At 40.1% G+C, this 23,908-nt stretch overlaps 1 protein-coding gene and 1 pseudogene across 7 annotated transcripts in view; both read right to left on the reverse strand.

Annotated features, from left to right (window-relative positions):
• Positions 1-355: 355 nt before the first annotated feature.
• KANSL1 (KAT8 regulatory NSL complex subunit 1) overlaps positions 356-23,908 on the reverse strand; it is a 159,716-nt gene continuing 136,163 nt past the window's right edge. For 6 of the 7 annotated variants that reach the window (XM_039846823.1, XM_039846824.1, XM_039846828.1 and 3 more), the window contains 9 exons: positions 15,087-15,258; positions 8,076-8,258; positions 7,409-7,597; positions 6,925-7,073; positions 3,268-3,389; positions 2,590-2,647; positions 2,264-2,376; positions 1,242-1,494; positions 356-914 (listed from right to left, as the gene is read on the reverse strand). In XM_039846823.1, coding sequence (XP_039702757.1) covers positions 687-914; positions 1,242-1,494; positions 2,264-2,376; positions 2,590-2,647; positions 3,268-3,389; positions 6,925-7,073; positions 7,409-7,597; positions 8,076-8,258; positions 15,087-15,258 — 1,467 coding nt within the window. In that variant the 3' untranslated portion in view covers positions 356-686. The remainder of the gene's footprint in view (positions 915-1,241; positions 1,495-2,263; positions 2,377-2,589; positions 2,648-3,267; positions 3,390-6,924; positions 7,074-7,408; positions 7,598-8,075; positions 8,259-15,086; positions 15,259-23,908) is intronic. The other variant, XM_039846829.1, reaches the window with a different exon arrangement.
• LOC120589297 (uncharacterized) lies at positions 17,513-17,632 on the reverse strand (annotated as a pseudogene).

Here is a 23,908-nt window from a genome sequence, read left to right on the forward strand (position 1 = left end):
GCAGCCAGGTTACTGCAGTTAAGGGTCAAAACAGAGATGACCAAATGCAGCGGAAACCCTAAATAGGTCTCCAAGACCTGGGTGACAGGGGGGGAAGCCATTCTGTCAGCTGAGAGCTCAGAATAGCTGGCAGTTATGGCCAACAGATTGTAGTGGGGGTGCTTCAGCACAGATGACCAAGGGGGACCCATCTTGGAGGGTCAGAGCTGAGCCAAGCCACAGATGGAAGAAGAGGGGACGGGAAGGAAGGGGGTAGGAGCCCAGAGAGTGCTGCTCTCTCCCACCTTAACCTCAGGTAGCAACACTGAGCGGGAGCTTTCCATTCCCTCTGCCCACGTGGCCATTCCACCCTGCCCGTAGGTGCGAGGGAGCCGGTGAGCATCAAACATCGCTAAGTCCAGTGATTCAACAGTGCAGAGGACGTGCCAGGACAGGCCAGCAGGGTCTTATCCTGAATTTGTTTGCCAACTGAAGGAAGTGCTCAGGTGTGTGACAACAAAACATGGAAACCAAAACCAAAACAAAAATCAAAACGAGAAAAAGAAAATACCAAAGTAGAATCTAAATTCCTTAAATTCACTAAAAACTGTGAAAATTTCCGGCATATGATGTTTGAATATCAAACGCAGAGATTTCTGAAGCTTTAATGCCAAGTTAGTGAGTCTGTTTAGATTCTCATATTCCGCTCATCTGTGAGTTGGACGCTGAGCTGTGACTGCTGCTGCCAGATGCCGACTCTTGAGGGCGACAACGGGAGGCGAAGTGGGTGCCACTTCTGTCTCCCGGCCAGTCTTGCTGCCTGAGGTGCGCCGAGTGCAGCGGGCTGCCCGCTCCTGTGCATCCAGTTGGTCCTCACACTCTGCTTGGGGACTGTAGGCCAGGGGGAAGGTTCGCCGCTCCCACGGCTGGACGGACTGTGGGCAGACAAGGTGCCTTGGTGAGGACCCCGTCTCAGCCTGCCTCCTGCCCCAAGGCCCTGTCTCAAAATGTTGTGGACTGGAGCTCATGACCAGTCTCTCTCAAGTTCCTGGGATGATTTGGGAAGACCCCTCAGAGTGGGCACCCTTTTGACAACGGCCAGTTCCATGGTACCTTCAGAAGGTCAATTTTAAGTGTAGCCCCTTGTCCCCACCAAAAAGTGGAGGGGGGTCATAAGGTGAAGGTCCATCTTCAGCAGGTGCTGTCCCTTCACAACCCCATCCCCCACCCCACCGACCCTATGCAAAGGCAGCATCCCTCACCTGTTCATCCAGCCCTAGCTCTGGTGTGGAACAACGGGTGTCCTCACTGGCTAGGTGTCGCAGAGTGTCCCGAGCCACAGGGGTGAGGGGAGCTGAGTGCAGTTCCGGGCTAATGGGGCTCCTAGGGGACTGACCATGGGAGAACTCCGACAAAGAGTGGCTACTACTGACATCAGGAGAGGCGGGCTGGGGAGTGGAGGGGTTGGCACTGCCCAGTTGGGGGGTTGTCCGGCCGTCTGATGACCTGTAAGACCTGTACACCAAGAAGTGAAAATCGGAATGTCTGAGTAATAGGAAATATCGAGTATGTTTATTTTGGGGGGTGGGGAGGAGGCATCCCAACCAGAGAAGCCAAAGTAGACTGACACCAACAGTTCTTTACTAGGAACCACAAATTCTCTCATTTCCTCCCCACTGCCGTGTACAGAGGTAGCTATAGAATGTGACATCTAAGAACTGTGTATGCCTATCACCCCAGAGAAAGCCAGGACTGAACAATGCCAGGGGCTAATCCCTGCTCAGTGCCCAGCGAATTCACAGGAGAAGCAAATTAGTCACGACTTTGAAAATTGTAGTCAAAGAAAAAGGCAAAAATGAGAGCCTAAATTTTTACACTTGAGAACCCTGAGGGCTTCTGCTGCTGCTAAGTTAATGGGAGACAGGGTGGGACAGTTCTTTCAAGCAGGGCCACAAACCCACAGTCCACTGTCCAAATGGAAGGGTAACTTGTGTTTGAAGCTTCCAAAGCCCCTCTGGTTAAATCATTACAACCCCCAAACGGCCTCCAAATGTCACAGAGCCAGCTCTCGGGGCCCAGGAGATCACTAGAGTTTGTGAGAACTGAACAGCACCCACTCAGCAAGAACCTAGCATTCGATTGCTTATACCCTCATTAAGTCCAATGTGCGTCAAGGAACTTCTGCATTCTTGGCCACTGCCAGTGGATGAATACAAAGAGCAAGCAAGAAGCAGTGGCAACTGTCCACGGACACGGATAGGGCCCACACTCCCCGTCCCATCACCTGCTGCCCCGACGTTGGGGTGGCACACTTGTGGTCCACAGCCACCGAGCCCTCTCCATCTCCTCACATTTGGCATGCAGGGCGGCGAAGGCTGCATCAGATAGGTCCTCGATCTGCAACAGAGCAGCTTCATTGATCCCCTTTCCTCTCAGAAGCTGAGTGTAAGTATGTGTAGATTAACTCTAGAGCCAGCTCCACCCCATACTAGGGCCTTCCTGGTTCAAACAGGAATACAATGAGCTTGCATCTGACACCTACAGGTGTCATCTGGACATATATACCCACTTGCGTATAAGTGCTCTAAGAGAAAACGACCATGCCATTACCTCTTCGTCGTCCTCGTCAGGATTCCCCTTCAGAGACTGAAGATCGACCTCCCGCCAGCTGGAAAACCAAGAGATAATCATGAGATGGCAAGTAGCCTGGGGCAGGATAAATGTATCCACGAAATAACAATAACTGTGTGCACCTGTGACACTGCTTTCTGCTGGGCAGGCTCTCCCTTCTCAAAGCTTGGCCTCCTTACCACTGGAAGCCTCCAAAAGAGGCCCCACATTCGAAAACCCTCAAGGGCCAGAAATAAGGGACACAGCCTGGGAAAATGTGACCAACTCAAGTGAAGGAACCTGTTTAAAGGGGACCACCACTACTCAGCACCAGCTGACTGCCGCCATGTGGGAATGCATATACAGGGTTGCTTGTTCTTATTTGTCAACAAAAGATGGAAATAAAGTATCATATGTGAAATCCTGCTTTCATGCTGACAGCAAATTCAATATTTTAAAACACACTGTATGTGCCAAACAAAACACGTCTATAGCCAGTTTATGGCCTGTGATCTGGTTGGTGCTCATATAATGGAAAGAGAGAACTACATACACAAATAATTTCACTCCTATCAGGTAAGACTTTCAATCTCTTAAAGATCCAAAGTTCAGTGACAAAAGAAAAAAGGGCGATAACAGGAAGAATGGGGATGGGAGCCGATTATTTAGGGCCTCTACCTGGGAGTAAGGATTTCCTTGTATTGCAGCTTCTCTACACGGGTTGTTGCAGCAACAGACATCGGGATGACAATGTTGTTAATATCAAATGAGCTCTCTCCCCTTCTCCTCCTTATTGGTTGCTGTAAGACAAAGGTAAGTTTAAAAGGGAGGAACAGTTCTACAAGCATCAAAGCATACACCTGAGACTTAAAACAGGATCACCAATAACCAGGCATCTAGGTCCTTGGATGGGGGCTGGGCAGCAACTGCTTGCACCTAGGAGATCGTCTCCCACAACAAAGTCCTCAGAAGAAATACTAGGTGGTCCTGAGGAGTATCTTCCATGCACAAGCATCACTGGCCACCCTCTCCCTTCATGGGCTGACACACAAGAGAGACTTCTGTTAAATTTTCAGGGGTGAATACTCTGGCGCCTTGAGTCAACTGTTATGGTTCCTACTCCTAAATACACACTTTTACTATCCTTCTCCTTCCAAATCCTCCTTTGTCCCCACTTTTCATCCCTGTCTATGACTTATACTCATAGTGGCTCCTAAAAGCAGTGCTTAAGCCTAGTGGTGACTTTTTGGGTTGTAAAGATGATTTCGCTTATCCTGAAAGATGCCTAAAAAATAGGTCCAGCTCAGGAGATTATCTAACCTTGGTTGTCATGAAAGTGCCTCCTTCTCGTAGATCTGAACTCTTCAGCTAAATCTGTACCCACCATTTGCTCAGCCCTTGTGATTTCCCCTCTTCCTGGTTACTACTTGTGGGGAAAGAGCTGAGAGCTTTCTAGCTGTAATCAACGGAGATGACTGGAGAAGACGACCAAGTTCTGTAGCTCACACTCCTGGAGAAAGGAGATTTACTTTAATAGGGAAGCTGAAAAGATCAAACTCTTGGAATACGAATGAGGATCCAATATCAGAGGAGAAGGTGGGCATCTACAGTAGCTAGGAGACCAAAGGAGGAGGAATACAGCAGGGAGCCAAAGAGCTTGGTTTCTTAGATGGAGACAAAAGTCCACTGGCTGCTTGTGCCCAGATAGCAGCACCCTGAACTGACAAAGACTGGCAGCTGAGCTGTGAGAGGTCAGAGGGAAACAGTGGGATGACAAACATGCTGCCATGGCGACAATACAACTGGAAACACTTAAAAGGCTGCTTTCAAACCCAAACTACCAAGTGTGGTAGGCACAGAGGCAAGGGGTTAGTGAAGGAAGATGAGAAAGGCAGTTCCCTAAAACTAACCACTCTACACTGTTCTCGGAGGGTGATATATGATTGAGTAATCCCATCATTTCAGGTCATTCTCAAGAGAATACTGAAAGGCAGTGAGAGCTTCTTGGGCCAGGATTTAACTTGCTGTTACCTATAACTTTAGGTTATCGCAATGTGTTTTCCACCTCGATTTCCTTCTCTATAAAATGAGAATAGATTGTCATTGAACTCATAAATTTATGGTACCTGGTTAACCAAAATGGTTGAAGAGACTTTTGCAAATCTTGCCTGGCTGAGTTCTGCAGCCGAGGATTAGTGACCTCATATCCAAGGCCTCTCTGCCTCATCTCTGCTGAAATTATGCATCCCACTACAAGAAGTGTACCTTAAGCTGCAAGAGACAGCTTTCCCTACACCTTAATCAAGAATGAATGTAAAATTGCTGGCAGAAACAGGTATAGATTTCCTCCCAATTTTCTTGGGCCTGCTGTCAGTACTTCTGAAGGAAAGAGGCAGGAGTGGGTTGTGGAATTGTTCAATAGGCTCAAGCACCCACTCTTCACCCAGACCCCCCATTCCATCAGGTATTCATTTGGTCTAATGTAACTACTCTCCTGTTTGCAATCAGAGGAGGAGGGCACGTGATGGGAATGAAAAGTGATTCCCAAACCTGACTGCACATCAAAAGCAAGATGAGTAGGGAATGTTAAAAAAAAAAAAAAAAAAAGTTCTCGGATCCCTCCCATCCCTCAATCTGAGTATCAAATCGGGACTTTCTAGGATTTTTAAAAAAGCCATTGAGGCGATTCTGATGCATCCACTGTCTTCTGTGAAGCACTACCATACACATTCCCCCTCCCGCCACCATTTCTCTTGTTTCTCTAGCTTCTCTACCTTATATTAAGTACATGAACTTTCACTCTTTTTAATCTGGATTCTTTGAAAAAAATTGGCATCAAGAGCTTTAAGGGTCGGCATAGTGCTATACACAAAATTTGTTCTCAGTAAATAATAAGTAAAAATTTCAAATGGTCCAGGCCTACGTTTAACATTCTCCAGACGCAGGAGGTTGGCAAGTGAGAAAATGCTGAAGTCTCACCAAATCCTGGATCTCAGAGTTCAGATTTTCTATCGGAACTAGACTCTGAAATTCTTTGGTTACCTGAGACAGTTTGTTGATGGATGACTGACTTTGTGATAGATACTAAACATCTATTTAGACAAAATTTGTAGGTGTGTGAGCTACATAAGAGGAGAAACAAAAAGGTCATTTGCAAAAGATTGCATGATTTTCAAGAGCAAAGACAACAATGTGAATTCCTACCTGAACACAAGTGCCTAGTGAGTTTATTTTGTGGGTTTAGAATTTTCTTGTCATCAGCTCTGAAGCGGGTGCAAAGAACCTTCTTAAGTCATATGTGCAATGCTGCTCCCCACCCCGCCACAGCCTACACTGTGTAGGGAATGGTAAAAGGGCCGGCTCACAGTCAGACTGCCTGGGCTGAATCACTATTATAACCCTCACAAGTGGCCTTGCCTCATGCGATTCCCTTAGCCTTGGAAAGCCTTAGTTTCCCTGCCTACGAAAAGGGAACTCTTACCACCACCTACACCTCAAAGGACATTTTAGGACAAAATGAGATAACACGTATAAAGCATTTAGCACTGACACAGTTGTAGCACTTCATTAATACTATCTCCATTATTTTAATTACTATATAAAGGACACTTTAGTGGTCGTGAAGTAGCTGAAGGTATGTGTATTTGAGGAGGCATACCGTGAGGAATTAAATATTAGAACAAAATTAACGGGAATGTGTTGTCTGGAATGGTTATACAAACAACTTTCTGGATAGAATATAGTCCTTATAAAGCCATTACAAGTGTACTACATGTAAGTACTGCCAGGGTGGCCTGCAGGATCTGTAATTCTGCTCTGTGCACCTAAAATGCATGGGCCCTGCTTTCTCCCCTCCCTTCCTGGCTCTCTAGCAGACAGTGTTTATTCTCAGTACTCTAGCTCCCCACTCACCAGCAGAGTAATAATAAGGAAATCAAATATCTCCAATACCCACAAGTACGTGCATCTCGCCCCCATCCCACCCCTCAGCTTACTTCTTATAGCAACAGGGTTAGAGCCACAATATTGTTGAGTCCTGTATGAAACTCAGTCCCACAGATCTTAAATAGTCATAGACCAACATAATAGTTTGTCTCTGCATCAAGCTTTCTATGGATGGCTCAGCAAAGACCCATCTCTACTATGAAAAACAACTCAAGGAAAACAACACAAAGTCAAATACCACCATTCTGCCTTAAAAATGACAACATCATGACGAGCTGAGTTCCCATAACTGCATGGGGCTCATAGTCCACTCTATACTATCTCCCAGAGACACTTAAATGAGTTGGAACTGCAGAGGGGCTGTCTGGCCAACTTCATGCAGGTACTTACAGATGTGCTGGCTGTAACCTGTGGGCTAGAGCTGGTGGGTGCAGAAGTGTCTGATGAGGTGGAGAGCTGTCGCACCAAGGGACTGTGCGGTGGATGGTGGGCGGCTGCCAAGTAGCTCGAACTGCTCAAGTCTGTGTGATGCTTCAACACTGCAGAAGTCAACAGAAAAGAGGAATATGTGGCTACGTCAACCAGCTCTACTTTGACAACAAGCTAGGAATGCTGGCAATACACAGTCAAAGCAAAAATGCTTTAAGCCCAAAGGATAAAAAGGTGAAGCAAACTGGTTGATGGGAGGTAGGGGCTAGGCAGAGAGGTTGCTGTAGCAGTTAAGAAGTAGCCTGTATTTAGTAGCATTAGGGTCCCTCTACTCTGCCTTCCTAAAGTGAAGGACAAAGCTAGTGGCAATTAAGAGAAGCCCAGGCTGCCCCAGAAAGTCCTGAGCAGATGCAAATGCAGGTAAAGGTGCCGGGCCTGGCCCTACCTTCACTTCTCTCAGATGAATGGTCTCGCAATCTCATTTTGCTGTGGTTTGGGTCATGCACAGGTGGCGGTGGGTTGAGCAAGCGCTCTGCTTTTGGCGCTGTCACTCGTTCCACCATAGGCACGGCCCCCACATCGTCTAAGTGCTGCCTGTGTATCCTGTCAGGCCGGGTTTGGTGATGGGACAGCTCTGAAGAGGGGAACAGAAAAAGAGCTGTGAAATATCTCCTCTCAATCTTTCTTTATTTGAGTTCCAAGCTCTTGAATTCTCTCTAGGCCAATGATAGACACCCAGGGCAGCAGCACAGTCCTCTCTCTGGGACTAAAGCTTCTAGCAAATAGCACAATGGCCAGGGAGCTCACAGTGTCATCAACAAGAGAAATGTGACACCAGGCTACAGAAAACAGCCTGCCCACTGATGGACCCAATGCCATTCCACTGCTGGCTGTTCACTGAGCATTTTAGGTCTTACTCCAAGATGCATGGTGTCTGGAATAGCTTTTCCAAGTCCATATGATAGAATCCAAGACAAACAGAAGTAGACTGTGAGTTAAATCTGTATCAGTCAATTCCCAACCCCGACATACTACCATAGCAAACTGGTAACCTGAGAATGTAAAAGGAATAGAAAAATAATTGGAAAACTCCCTGGTACTCTGAAACTTACTGGCTGTCGTTAGGAAGGAGTTGACCAACTTGTGCCTGTCTTTACGAGTTGGATCTGGCAGACTGCCTGGCATGGGTGCTCTGTGCTTAAGTGAAAACTTTTTGGGAGGTTTGATTTTGTCAAAAGGTTTGTTCTGCCACTGAGATTTCAGCATGCTCTGGAAGTGCAGGCTTGTGGGAACATCTGCAAGAAACAAAACACTGCAGGTTAGTCCAAACACCTGGCCTCTGGGCTCCTCTCTCATGAAACAAGGTGAGTTTACCAAATACCTTCGGCAATCCAATGGGCAAGGCCTATGTCACAGCCTTCTCTTATTTGCTCAGTAGCATGATGACGTGGCAGGGCAGGAGCCATCATATAGAATATTTGCTTGTCCAAACTGTACTAAAGGTCATTCTTCTATTTACAAGCAAGTCACTTCTGCCTCTTATTTTTCAAGTTCAAAAATAAAACACAACTAAAATACCTTTTGTTATCGACTGATGGAGTTTTCTTTGTTCGTGTATTCTGCTGAATTTGTTAACTTCATTGGTTTGAAAGACTGACAAACATCCTGTTTCTAGTCTTCCACAGACTATAAAACATTTAAGCCTACTTCTATCAATACAGTCAATGAGGATATATTCACTCTGTAAATACTTACTGTCTACTATGTGCCAGGCACTACACTGAATACTACATCCCCACCAAATGAGAACTATACCATTTTCCCCCCTTTCCTCCACAGCCCCACACTACTTTCCACCTTGAGATTACCTAGGTTTTTAGCTGTTAAAGTTTCAATATCATAATCTTTTAGCCTTGATTATAACTTTTACTCTTGTTCGCTACTGTTTCATGTATTTTTCCACTTTCTTAGTTTTATTTTTGATTTTCCTAAGAATGTCTGTCCCTGGGCAATTTTTTGAAGTATTTCCAGATTAAAATCATTTTTCTTTCAGACTTTTAAAGCTTTACTCCACTGTATTCTAACATCCAGCGTTGCAGATACCGACAGAATCTGATTCTAATTCACTTGTAGGCAATCTGTTTTCTTCTTTTAAGCTTCTGCAAAACCAAGCAAGCAAGCATGCAAACAGCTTGTTGTGTTATTATACTGACTCTAACAGGTCAATTCAGGGAGAACTACCATGTGTTCTGCCACCAATATTGAGTCTCTCAATTAATGAATGTGGTATATCTCTGCATAGTTTTAGGTTTTCTTTAATGTTCTCTCAATAGTGTTTGTCAGTTTTCATTCTACAGGTCATATTCGCAGTTTAAGTTTACTCTTAAGTATTTCATGTTGTTTGATAGTACCTTTTAAAATTTCAATTTATAATTGTTCATTGTTAGTACACAGAAATACAATAATTTTTCATATATTGACCTTATATCCTGTGATCTTGCTAAATTCATTATTAGCAGTTTTTTGTTTTGGACTCAACAGTTTCTACGTACACAAGTGTCATCTACAAATAGAGACTGTTTTACTTCTTTTCAATCTGTATGCCTTTCATTTCTATTTCTTGCCCTATTATTCTGTCTAGAACCACTAGTGGTGATCTGAAAAATTAGATTTTCTTTTAAATCTCACCACAATAGATAACAGGTGTGGGTTTTTCAGGGCCCTAAAAAGCTTTCCAAGGTTCTTTTTAATCTGAAGACCAGCACACTTACTTCTCTTTAGCTCCCAGTTCCTACTGGGGATCAGCAACCACTGGGGACATACTCCAAAGTTCCAGCCCCAGAGACCATACCTATAACTGCAGGACAGAATAAAACACTGCTGCCTGGTGGAAAAGGCACAGGTGGGGCAGGAGTACAGGAAGGGAAAATCCAACCTAGTTATCCCAAAACGAGTCCAAATTCATCATCCAGACGAATGCCCCATCTAGGTCCCATCTATATTTCTCTATATCCTTTGTCATTGTGGGCAAAGAACCTTCCTAAAATAGCGGGTATCCACTCCTATATGTGCTTTGGGCTACTTTTTTTTTTTTAGTTTTACTTCTCCACAGTTTATTCTATTTTCCATCTTTCAAAAATTACTAAACCCTAGTCATTGATGGCATTCCTTCCCCCCCCCAGAACTATTACAGATTTCTTCTACTTAATATATTTTCTAAACATGTAAGGAGTTTTGGCTCCCAAAGTAGAAAATGTGCTCAATCTGAGCTAAGAGTGAAGGAAAGAGAAGAGAGGAATAAACGATCATTTACAGAACCCATTATTATGCAGCTGGCATCACTTAATCTTCTTAACAATGCCACGATGTAAACATCCTATGTTCCTTTTAAAGACAGAAAACAGGTTCAGAGAGGTGAATTAACTGTCCAATATTGCATAGTTTAGTGAACAACCAACATTCAAACTCAGGTTTGAATAATACTAAAGCCCATGCTCTTAGCCACTATACCACGAGATTTTTTTTGGCCCAGAGAATGGAGAGGTTTAATTCTTAGGTGGACTATATTTCTCAAATTATTCCCAAGGAACTAGAGAGTACAGAATATTTTTCAAGGGAGTTCTTTAGTTTACAAAAGTTTAATCACTCTGAAAATTTTTTTCATAATCATTCTTTTCTATACTTAAAAACAAATTCACCTATCCCAATTTAAAATATAAATGTCAGCATTCAGCAACCTCAACATTGGAGAGAGCCCAGCCAGGCCAAGAACATCAAATCTCACTGGGCTCCTAGCACTTCAATCCCTTCCTCCAAGCTCCTCAATAAAATGGTTTGATCCCATCCCCCCACCAAAGTCAAATGTCAAAAAAAAAAAAAAAAAAAAAAGTGTGTGTGTTCCTATTCACCAACAATCGAGAAGTGAGTTTAGAGGCATTAATGGTAAAAATTCTTTGCTCTAATTCAGAGTGGGGAAAAGGATGTGTAAGAAATAAAGCATTGTACACAGGCATTTTTAAAGCTGGGCTGAGCTGGACTATATAAATAAAGAAGGCTTAAAAAAGGGGAGAACACTTCCTCTGTATCCCAGGATACCTCCCCTTTGTCACCAGAAGAATTACTGCCACTTGGTGAAGGCTATGTAATAGCACTACATAAGCACAGTAATTTCATTTTTTCCTTTTATTTTCCCTAGTCATTGCTCTCCCAAATCTGAAACTTAAGCCAGGAAGAAAAGGAGGCAGTGGAAATAGCAATGGACTGGAAGTAAACATGCCTGGATTCGGGTTCCAGTTCCATCACGGAGGAAGAGGAGAAAAGAACAAGTCACTTAGCTGGGCTTTAGATTCTTCATCTGTAAGATGAGTCAGCAGGACCAGATCAGGGCTGGGAACATCTAGCACATATGCTCTAGCTCTCTTCTCCTGTCTGTTGCAGACATAGGCTGAGTAATCACAATATTCTTTTCAGTTGGACCCCAAGACCTCACTCTTCTCAAAAAATTAATTAACTAACTCTAGATAGCCACTATCAATCAATTACAGTAATTAAGCATGAGAAGACATCCCTGGAATTGAGGTATTAAGCAGAAGCAAGAGAAACTTTCCCTATAAACCCACTGAATAGGTAGTTAGGGATAATAAACTGTTTAAGGGGCTTAGGCTGCTACACTTGTTATAAGTTTGCTGTGTTTTAAAACTGCTTTCATCTAAGAGTTAATAGGAACTCAGTTAACCCCTCTGGTCAGTGAACAAAAATCATCTCAGGAATTGCTTATGAGAGTTCATGCTCTGAGTACTAACACCTAGGATCCACATAGAGCTAAACCCGAAATAGATTATATAAAGAGAACCTGAAAGTAAAAAAGAAAGGGATATGAAATGGAAGAGAACACCATCAGCTAGTGGGCTTCAGAAGTTCCATACCTTCACAGGCAATGGCATTATAGTACTATTATCAGAGAAGAGGGTGCAGATCCCCCATCAGGTCAGTGACAGGAAAATAAAAGTGATTACTAACATCTTATTATTTCTGCAAATAAAATGAAAAGGCCTTGAGTTCAGGTCCACGAGAGTTTGACATTCCATGGTTCACTCGACTGTTTTGCTTTATTATACTTTCCACCATTTTCTCAAACACACTTTCCTAGGGTGTTTTGTAATGCTCAACTCCTCCTCCTGCTGGCAAGTAGTGGCAGTCTCCTATTACAGCTAGTTGTCTTGGCAAGCTCTCTCAAAATAACACAAATCTTCATGGCCAGCAGGTGGTGCTCTTATTAAGCTCAAACCTAAGTTAACATTCTTTTCATCAAGGTTATACACCCTTTGTATCTTCAAGCTAAGGATTAACCTGGAATGACTGAGTGAGGTAATAAGGAAACGAGCCTCTCCTTCTGGAGTACTAAAGGGTTATCACGCCCTAATGCCTCCACCTCCCAGAATGGCTTACAGTCCCTCAAATTCTGTCATTTCTAGCCACACTTAATCAGAGTGACTGAAGTATGGTCAAGATGGGAGACAGAATTGAAGGATTATGAGCTGCAGTTGGTTCCCTTTCTAACAAACTACACAAACTGGCTAGGAAACATTAGTAAAACTCTACTTGAAAAGTTGGAAAGCCTGCCATCTTTAAATTTCTAGAGAAGAAATTGCAAAAAAAGGGTGGCCTGGCCCAGAGGTCAGGTTTGGTGCACATATGTCTGACACACAGTATTATGCTGCTGCTAGTCTTTACTGTTACTAATTATTCTACACAAGTGGTACATGAAGAACGTCAATACTTTAGGAGCCGCTATTCACATAGGATGAGTATGGAAGACGCCTTACCAGAATCAGAATATAACTACAGGCCTCAGGCTTCTTTATTCAAATACGAGACCATACAATTCAACACTGTACTCCTTCCTGAGGGAGTAACCCAAGAAATGTTCCTAAGTCTTCATGGTGGCTCCATCCGCACCAGCATCTTGAAATGGGTAGAAGCCTGACTTAATAACCTGGCTGGGAAGGAACACGGGATAAAGCAAAACGAAGGACAGGCATCAGATGACCTGGGTTTGAATTCTAGAGCCATCTAAACTCATTAGCCATTTAGCCTGAGATAAACCACAACCTCTCTAAGCCTGTTTCTTGATCTGTAAAACTAAAGCAACACCTTACAAGATTACTGAGAGAAGCAAATGAGACAAGTATGAGAAATGCTTTGTAAAACATAAAATGCTATACAAATGATACATATATGAACTATAATCCAAATGACAAGAGAAGGTTGAAGTCAATGACTGGAATCTGAAGCACCAAGAAAAATGTTTTAGTGTTTTCCATTCATTATGTTCTAAAGTTTATTTACTGCTACACCACACTCCTGACCTAAACCCCTGCCTAGCTTGCCATCCATATGCTCCAAATTTTCTAAATATTTCTATGCTTACTAGAAGTCATGTGGAAGCAAGAATATTATACCATGCTCTTTCTTTAGTCAAAGGGAGTTTTGATAACAAGGCATGGAGGATTTAGACGTCCAAGAAAGAATTTAAATAACAGATAAAGAAGAGAGAATTATCTACAATAAGGTATCAGTAATGACTGTTTTTACAAAGTTATATTGGAGCCCAGCCATGCCCATTTGTTTATACGTTATCTAAGACTGCTTTCATGCTACAATGGCAGAGTTGCATAGCTGCAACATAGACTAAACATAGATACTATGGCCCGCAAAGTTCAAACTACTGAGCATCTGTCCCTTTAAGAAAAAGTTTATAATACCAGCCATGCTATAAAAACTTTTCTTCTCCTCATACAACCAAATAAATCTGAATGAGAATTATCCCACATAATTCTCATTCCTCAGATGCCTATTTCAGTTATCCACCTTTCAAAAACTTATACAGATTATCTGTAAGGTGATATGAAGGACAGAACAGGAAGAAAAACATGGTCCTTTACCCTCAGGAAGCTTAAAATTAAGCAGTGGAGAGTAAGTCCATAAATAGTCATAACATATAGATAAAATATTGCAGCCACCTAAGAGAAAATGCTTACCACATTCTGTATATAGGCTGGGGCCAGATCATGAGATCATTTGAAAATCAATAAAATCAATCCAGATTATGAAAGCACTGGCTTCCCATAGTCTTTTATCTAGAGCAGTGGTTTCAACATTTTTGCTCATATACCCCCACCAAATGAAATGCAATTTTAAAAAATCATAAATTCAGACAATTTTAAAAGTTATCAACATCTTGGCATGTAAATACATTTAGTTTAATTAAATGAAGGAAAAATCTTTCTTTTAAACCTACTTACTCAGACTTTAGTGGAAGTCTAACTTCAGTTATTCTCTTAATGTCTACTCTAAGACGACAGACAAGGCACAGATCTAAACAAAATAAAGTACCTCTATCTTCGTTAATTTTTTAATTCTAATTATTTTATACTTAACTTCCATGCAATTCTCTTTCAGAAGCCATAAACTCTTGGAAACGGTCCCTTTGGTGTCCTATTGCCTAAGATTTTTATCTTCTGGGGCAAACCCACATCGAGACTCAATATGGGTAAGAAGAATGCCCTTCTTTTGAGAAACAGAAGCGCAATAATGAAAAAAAAAGAGCTGGAAAAGGGAAACTGGCAGACACAGGCTTATCAGGTAGATTAACATTAGAAAATGGCACGGGCTAACACTGAGGACTTATGCTTACATACACCTTGGAAAACTGTCATGTAACCACAGTAATACGTACACCCCCAATATGAAGATATCCTCCCAGAACAGTGCTGCCCATCCTATTTTATATCATGGGGCACACAGACAATACGTTTTTAAAGATATACTGGGGTATAACAGACCAAGCTGCTTGTGGCTGAAGGCAACCGTCCCTAGGCGCCACCCAGCCACCTGAAGAGTTTGGGAGAAATCTCCTTTAGTGAGCTGTTAACTCTTTTAGTGGCATGTCTGGTCTAATGGAACTGCTGCACCCTATTTGCAAAAATTCTAAGAGGAGACTTTGTTGACAGAAAGCAATACCTTCATAGTACATGGGTTTTACCAAGATGTTGGGGGCTTTCGCTTTCAACCCTTTAAGCCTCATTTATTTATTAGACTTTATATTTAGTGGCCTTTCTTACCATCTGGAAATGCCAGAACTGGGTGAACACAAGAGTCCAGCTGGGAAAGGCGCTCCAACAGAGGGGCTTCGTAGTGGATTTCTGGAGGCACAGTGTTAGCGCTGCCCAAGCCACACAGTGCGCAGGAGGGATTCACATCACAGCCAGAGCGCACTGGGCTGTTCCGGTGAACCTGTGAAAAGCCAGACAAAACTGACAATTCAGTGTCTAATAAACATCTGGCTCCCCACTCATTATCCCAAAGATTCAAAAGGCCCTCTCTAGATACCTATATGACTCTAACAGAAAGTTTGATTAATTTGTTAAAAGACTTCCATTTCTTCAACATACTAACCTTTGAAGTAACTGAGTAAACTTGCTTCTTCTTCAATGATGAAATCCAGTTACTTAAAGCTATAGGGCGTACCTAGGTATCAAACCTGTGATACTTTAAAGCTACTGAAACTGTGCTTTCTGAGAACATTTTATAAAATCTGCATGTTTCCATCACCTTCATGGTTTTCATCATCTGCTAAGGTGAATACTTGGCTCCTGAGTCCCAGGTGAGACACAATTTGCTCTCTTCAGCAACTTCATCCATCTAAGAGCCTTAATAACCAACCATACTTCTGTTCTTTTCACACCTCCTTCTAAAAAGACTTTAAGGTGGTCTCAAACAAGGTGGCAAGTTTTCCTAGGCTACATGGAACTCATTACTCACTCTTTAAAACAAATCTGGCATTTGCCAAATCATAACCCATAAAAAGTCATTTCAGCAGCATGCAGTCCTAGAAGAGAAGACTTCCCTGAGGAAAGACACTATGAGAAGGGATGCTAGGAGCAACGTCATAATAAAGACAAAAGGGTAGCATAAAAAATCTGCTAGAAAAAACTCTGTAATAACAGCCAAGAGTTGCATTTAGTTTCAGCACAGACATCTTTTGAAAAGCTGCTTGCTCTTACAGTCGTGTATAGAAGAAAGATAAATATGAGAACAATGTGGTTCTTATCAACATTCTCCAAATGCCTTCTTGCACCACATAGGTGGGTGGCATGCAAAGAAAGTCCTGTGAAAGTTGTATGACCTCTGGAAGTCATATGACCTCCTCGAATTTACTAATCTGTTAATAAAGGCCCAGTAATGCCAATTTCATGGGTTGTGGGAAAGGTAATATGATTTCATAAATTTAAAATGCCACACAAATGCTAGCTTAATTATTATATGGCAAACTTTCTCAACAACAGCACCACTGACACTTTGTTGTAAGGGCTGTCCCTGTGCAGTCGAGAAGTAGCAGCATCCCTGGCCTCTGGCCATGGTGCAAGTAGCACCCCCTCTCTTTTGTGACAACAAAAAATGACTACAGATATTGCCAAATGTTTCCTGGGAAGGCAAAATCTTTGAAAACCATGGGGTTCCAATTACAGTTATGCCTCCTAGAAAAATTCAAAACACAGGCCCCCACTTTTATTGGTGAGAAATAAGAAAGCTCTCAAGACTATTGCAGTCAAGGCAAAAGGACTCAAGGACAAGTGTGAAGAAGCTTCTACTAGTCAAAGATGACAATTTTAGCATCAAAAAGAATTTCAATGGCTTGAACAACCCAAATATCTTCAAATTGATGGCTTCATAATCATACATGCATGCTCCCTCCTCCACTAAAGATTTAAATGATTGCCCTTAGAAGATAGTAGGAAACCAATGTATTATTTTGAAAATTAGTAGACCAAAGGAATTAAACACTAATCATGCTTTTTTCTGTACAAACTATACCTTAGGGTAAACCAATAGCTGAAAGGGCAATTTTATCTTTATGGATACAGCCTAGCTAATACACAAAGGAGAAACATACAAGTAGATCATCCCCATTCTTCAACTCTTAATGAAATAATGGGTCCAGACAATGACCACCAGTGGCTGATAACACAAAAAAGACACAAGACATTATGAGTATTCTGATGAATTCCCAAGACACCTTCTAACTTCTTGACAAAGCTCAAAACTAAATTTGTTCAAGTCTCTACATCCAGCTACCAGTTTTCAGGAAATAGAACAAACAGGGGAACATCACCGATTTTTAAGTACTAAAAATAACATAATTGATGAACAGATAATTGCAACATTATTTACAATAGCCAAGATAAGGAAGCATGTGTCCACTAATCAACAGTGGGCTAAAGATGTGGTACATATACACGGTGGATATTACTCAGCTATTAAAAAAAAGGATCAAGTCTTATTATGTGTGACAACATGGATGGACTTAGAGGGTATTATGCTAAGTGAAATAAGTCAGAGAAAAACAAATGCTGTACTTCACTTACATGTAGAATCTAAAAATAAATATTTATTATTTATTTTTATTTTTATTTTTTAAGCGAGGCAACCCTTGGTTGACCTCACAGATTGCAAGGACCTTGCCAGCTTATAATCCCTTATTTTTTTATGCCTACAGCACCTGGTCTTTCCTAGGTGGTCTCCCATCCAAGTACTAACCAGGCTCGACCCTGCTTAGCTTCCGAGATCAGACGGGATTGAGCTTGTTCAGGGCAGCATGGCCACAGACTAAAAATAAATAAATAAATAAAAATAAACAAAACAAAAGAAAAAACAGAAACAGACTCACAGATACAGAGAACAAAACTGATGGCTGCCAGATTTTGGGGGTGGAGGGTGGGGTTGGGGGGCTGGGTGAAAACGGTGAAGTAAAAATTAAGAAGTACAAATCGGCAGCTATAAGAGTCATGGGGATGTAACTAGATGTTATCCCCTACAGGGGGATCACTTTGTAAGTTATATTAATGTCTAACCACTATGCTGTACACCTAAAACTAATACAATACTGAATGTCAACTGTAATTGAAAATTAAGAAAAAAAAATTTTTAAATGAATGGATAGGTCATCAAATGTGGTAAAATGTTAATGGTAGAATCTAAGAGGTAAATATACAGCTGACAGCTGTTCACTGTTAAATAATTTTTTACTATATTTGAAAATTTCATAATAGAATTTTGGCAAAGAAAACACCACCACAGAACTTATTCCAGCTATGATGGAATAACAGTGATGAGATTTATCTTTTAGTCATAAACTAAAAAACTGGACAGCATGCAGTTTAAAGACTAAAAAATACATGAGGCAGCCTCTGTGATAGCCCCAGCTTTCTTCATGGAGACACACGCTGAAGACTGCATAGCAGGCAGAGGGATTCTAAGCAGAGCACAATGGTTTCACTGAGTTGAGGAAACAAACCCAGATATCAAAGTTCAGAGGCTCAGGTGACTGGAAATTGTGAAGCAGAATTCTTAAGAGGAAGCTATACAGAAATCTTCACAAGATCTCTTTGAGTGTGCACTCAATATTAAGAAGCCCATGTATACAGGGTGAAAACTCCATCAGGTCAGGCAAATAACAAATGAGGAGCTGTGAAGTGAATGGGTTCCCAGAGTTCACAGAGGTGGGGGGGGGGGCTTTTGAATTGTGAATTCAGCAAAGTGGCACGGAGCATTCAAGACCCCAAAAGATCCCAATTTATTAGTGGAGTTAACTACTAAATAAGCAACTCAACACTCTTCCTAATACAGGAAGAACAGAACCTTAAGTAACTTATCTGCCAACAAAACAAAACCTCTTTAAAGAAAGATAACACAATCCATATACTTCAACCACATAAAATTAAATGTCCAACAGCCAATAAAACATTGCTAGCTATGCTAAGAGGCAAGAAAGTTACACTGCAGAGATACAATTTAAAAAAAAAAATGTAAGCCACGAATACAAAGGATAAATAACCCAGTTTTCTCAAAAAATAAATAAGAAAAGGGAGTATGATGGATAGCTTATAGCAAACCAGCACTCCCACTAAGAATAACTAGAAAGACCAGTTTTATTAAAAAAAAAAAGAAAGAAAGAAAGAAAGAAAACCCAACAAAAAAAACAAACAAAAAAAAAAAACAAGAAACTTTAAGAGATGAAGAGAAATGCTAAAACAATGACAATATTGAGGAGCCATCTTCCCAAGAGGGAAGAACCATGGAAATGTGGAGCTACTTCTTGAGGACAATGTTGATTTTGGAAAAAGATGTTTAGGAATTTGGTGCCTTGGTAGATGGCCACTTCTGGGAACAGAGAAATGAGCAAAGCTTTTGATGTTTCTGTAGGGTTGAAGAGACAGCATTAAAGACTTGAAGAGCCAATTCCCAGTGAAAAGAAAGGACAAGAAACTAAGTATGACACAAGGCATTTGGCAAATTCTGAAGCTGTGATAGGTAGGAGGCTAAGAAACTAAGCAGAAAGCCTCTGAAAAATAGAGAGGAGTTTTTGGCAGTCTCACTTTTATGAGGAGACTAGAGTTAAGAGTTCAGGGGAAAGGGCACTGGTCAACAGACTAGGCTCTCAGCTGGAAGAAGGGGTTAAGAAACAAGGCAATGCCCTAAAAATGGACCAGAGAGGGACAAAGCCTCCTCAAAACTGTAACCCAGCTGCAACTCAGCTCAGTCCCAATCTGCATGAAAGTTTTTCAGCCCCGGTTCCACATGCCTCGCAGGGGAAGGAGAATCTGCTCTGGCAAGAGAGCACTGAAGCTCCTAAAATCTTTTAAATATATAATATCTAATAATGACTGAAAACAAAACAATCAACAGAAACAGAGCACCTAGTTATCTAAAATTTGAAGTCAGCTGACAAAGATTTTTAAAAAATTATATGTTCAGAAAAATATGGGAAAAAATGAAAAGATCAAATCTTAAATACATATATTTATAATTTATATATAGCTGAATCAAATGGAAACTTAAGAACTCAATGGATTAATTTTACATGAGACACAACAGAAGAGAATAAGAGAAGTGGCAGATAGGTTAATAGAAACTACATAAGTTAAGGAACAGAGGGGGAAAAAGGAAAATACAGAATAGAACATAAAGGGCATGTAGCGCACTGTGACAAAGTTCAATGTACTTGTTTAGGGGCCAAGGAGAAGATATTGAGAATGGGGCAAGAACAATATCTGAAGACATAATGGCCCAGTTCATGCTAAAATTGATTAGACACCAATCCACAGACTTAAGAAACTCAGCAAAACCCAAGCAGAATGAAAACACAAAGAAAAATCACACCCAAGTATATCATAAAAATGTTTAAATTGCAAGAAAAAAAGATTTAAGGAGGAAACCTATAAAATTAGATTTAAAAGACTTACTAGACTGTATGGACCTTATCTGAATCTTGATTCAAACAAATTAAAAATCATTTTTAGAGAATCTTGGTAATTTTTATAGTCTCTGATCAGATCAAGGCAAGTAAGAAATCACACTAAAATTAACAGCATTACTAGTGGCAATAATCACCCACAACCCTGGAGATGGTGTAACCTGATTCAATCTCAATATAGCCTAAAGTTGCAATATACTATTTTACTTTGGTAAATATTTCTTAGATCCCCAAGAAACTAGGCTAAGATGATAATGGAACTGGGAAAGACTTTAAACTTTGTGCCAAAATGCTCATGGTTCACCTTGTATATAATAGTGAAAAATAAACTGTGGAATGGTTAAACAAACTGGCATCACTTCACATGCAGCATCTAAAATACCAAGTACTACTGATATTAAGATACATATATGAGACTTAAATGTAAGTGTATTAAATACTGAAAAGAATGTTTAATCATTTGATCTTTTATTAGTTTATTTTTCTATAAACTTAGACTACATTTGCAAATAATAAAATGAGATCAATAAGTCAGTGCTGCAAATAAAGTTTCTATATTTTATATTTACTTTAGGATATTTAAAATAATTTACTGTACCTAGTTATAATTAAAGAATGAGATTTTAAGAAGTGAAAAACGGTGGGTAGAAGTTTCATTTTTAAACTTTTATTTCAGTATTGCCAAGTGTAAAACCACCACCTACAAAGATATTACAAAGCAGAAAGCAGATGTTCTGAAATGTTTCTCTTGAAATCCCAGTAGTTCATAAGCATGGTTAATCAGTATCACTTGATAAAGCACCCAAAGGTTCCCCTGTCAAATAAGTGAGGGAAACAAATTAAAGATTTTCTTCTTTTCAACAAAAAGACTTTTAAGTCTTTAACATCTTTTGTGGATCTTTGAGAGGAGGATGTGGCATGAAGTGTTTTCCAAATTGATTCACCCATCGTGTTACAGTGATGGCAGATTATCTCCAAGTCTCTTTATGTTTAATCACTACAGCTGACCCTTGAACAACATGTCCACGTATATGCAAATTTTCCTCCAATAAATATAGTACATTTTATTTTTCTCTTCCTTATGATTTTTTAAAAACATTTTCTTTTCTCTAGAAGCTTTAGTTTACTGTTAGGAACATATGATACATATAACATATAAAATATGTGTTAATCAACTGTTTGTTACCAAGAAGGTTTCTGGTCAACAGTAACTATTAGTAGTTAAATTTTTGGAGAGTCAAAAGTTTATCAGTGGATTTTCAATTGTGCAAGGGGGTCAGTGTCCCTAACTTCCATGTTGCTTGAGGGTGAACTGTACTTTAAAATCATGACAGTTATTACACCTACTGTTAAACCTTGTTATTTAATACATTAATGAAGAAATACATGTCATTCTAATAACCATTGCAACATACTTGTTTCCCCTATAATCCGCATTTTATTTTAAATATTAAAAATTTATTGAGTCCACAGACTTTATTACACTGCCAAAGGGTCTATAGCTTCAATCAAAGTAGGAAATTCCAAGATGCAAGAAACAGAAAGAGAACTCAAAGTCAAGGCAATGCTTAGAAAGTCTTGGTCAACTAGCCAGGGAAGTGGCAAAGAGTTTAACACCTAGGCTGGGGACCTTTGTGGAAAGTCACCTAAGAGGAATAGATAGCCCAGTCCCAACCCATGTTCAGGTAAGAGGTCCAAATTCACATTACCCATGTATATTCAGGGACCTTAAGCTAAAAATTTGCCATTCAAAATTCACACACATTCCTGAGGCATTGCCAGAAGCTAAGAGAAAACTGCTTTAAAGACACTTCCACAGCCCAGAGATCATAAGACTCCTACAGAAAATATGCCTCCCCCACCCCTGCCCTAGATGAGATCACTGTGAAAGATTACACAAGAACACAGACTGATATGAGCCAGTCAGTAGATGCAAAAATAGGAAGACTTTGTCCTCAACAAGCTAGAAATAGAATAATTTGAAAAAATTTTAGAATAAGTATATTAAAATTGTTCAAAGAGGTAAAGGAATGAAAGTCATAAAACAAAAACAGAAAAGAATGGGAAAAAAAGATGTCTCTAAAAGTAGTCACAATTTCTGAATAAAAAGCACACATTCAAGTAAAAAACCCAACTGACAGATTTAACAATAAACTAAATACAGCTAGAGAAAAACCTGATGGATAGGAGAAACAGAACAGTCAGGGAAGACTACACAATACAAAGACATGAAACTGGAAAATACAAAAAGAAATTAAGAGATATAGAAAAGAAAATGAGAAGATCCATAACGATCTAATATATTCCATAATTTAAAAAGAATTAAAGAAATTAATGCCTAGAAAAATGTCAAAACTCAAGACAGACAAGAACTCTTAGAATGAGGGGACACACCAAGACCCTAAGTGGCTAAAAACTAGTTCATACCCTAAATATATCCCTTGATATTGCAAAATATGAAAAGAAAGATAGGGGGCTGGGGCATTTACGATACCAGAGAGAAGATACAAATAACCTATAAAGAAACATTTAATGGGACATCAGAATTTTCATTAAAAAGAAACAGTGGAGGGCAACGAAATAGCATAAAAGTACTGAAAATTTTACATGCAGTTAATTCATTATCCAAAAATAGAGTTAATATATAACTGTATTCACAAATACACATATGTATATATTCACACACAAAACATAATTCTATATGTTTTTAATACATATAGATTGACATTACAGCTCACAGAACATCATTGAAGGCTACTCAAGAATATATTTGGCAAAGATGGAGTGAGATGAAAGAAGCAACTGTGAACAAGAATGGAAAAAGTATTGGTAAATGTAAATATGAACTTAAAAATGACTAATTTTGGAGAGATTTAAAAACGAGGTAACGAAATAATAAAGATAAATTATACATACTGGAAAGGAAAGGTGAGAGTTTTAAAAAGAGGCATTCTAAAGTCTTGCTCCCAAAGCAGCTAGAGATGAAAACAACGTACAACTAAGCCAATAGACAGCAGAAAAGGTGTTATAGAACAAAGAAAAGCCAAGGCTTGAAAAAAAATGATGAGAGAAATGATTTCAAATATAATAGTAATCAGAGTAAATGTAAATGGATTGAACTCACTCCTTAAAAACACACCTAAAACAAATCAACACAAGAAAAAGTAAAAACAAAGAGATGGATAAAGATATACCTAGCAAGTACTTACCAAAGAAATCTATTTAAAGTAAAAGCATTAACAGTCAAAAGGGAAACAACATAACGAGGAAAGAAATAACAAGAAGAAATAACAATCATGGACTTGTATGTACCTAACCAGTCATCTGGAATTACATAAATATATATGAAATTAAGAAATCAGAAATGAGGGTGAAGAAATGAGAGATGTTTAAAGGCACAAACTTGCAACTAATAGATAAATAAGTCCTGGAGATCTAATACACAGTATACTACAGATAATACAACTGTATTATAAACATCAAAAGTGCTAAGAGGCTAGATATTAATTATTCTTTTTCCACTGTTTCATGTTTCACCACAAAAAGGAAATGATAATTATGTAGAATGATAAAGGTGTTAGCTAAGGCTACAATGGCAATCACACTGTAATATAAATGTATCAACAGACT

The sequence above is a fragment of the Pteropus medius genome, unplaced genomic scaffold, assembly GCF_902729225.1.
Source record: "Pteropus medius unplaced genomic scaffold, Ma_sr-lr_union100, whole genome shotgun sequence".
In the NCBI taxonomy this organism is placed as follows: Eukaryota; Metazoa; Chordata; class Mammalia; order Chiroptera; family Pteropodidae; genus Pteropus; species Pteropus medius.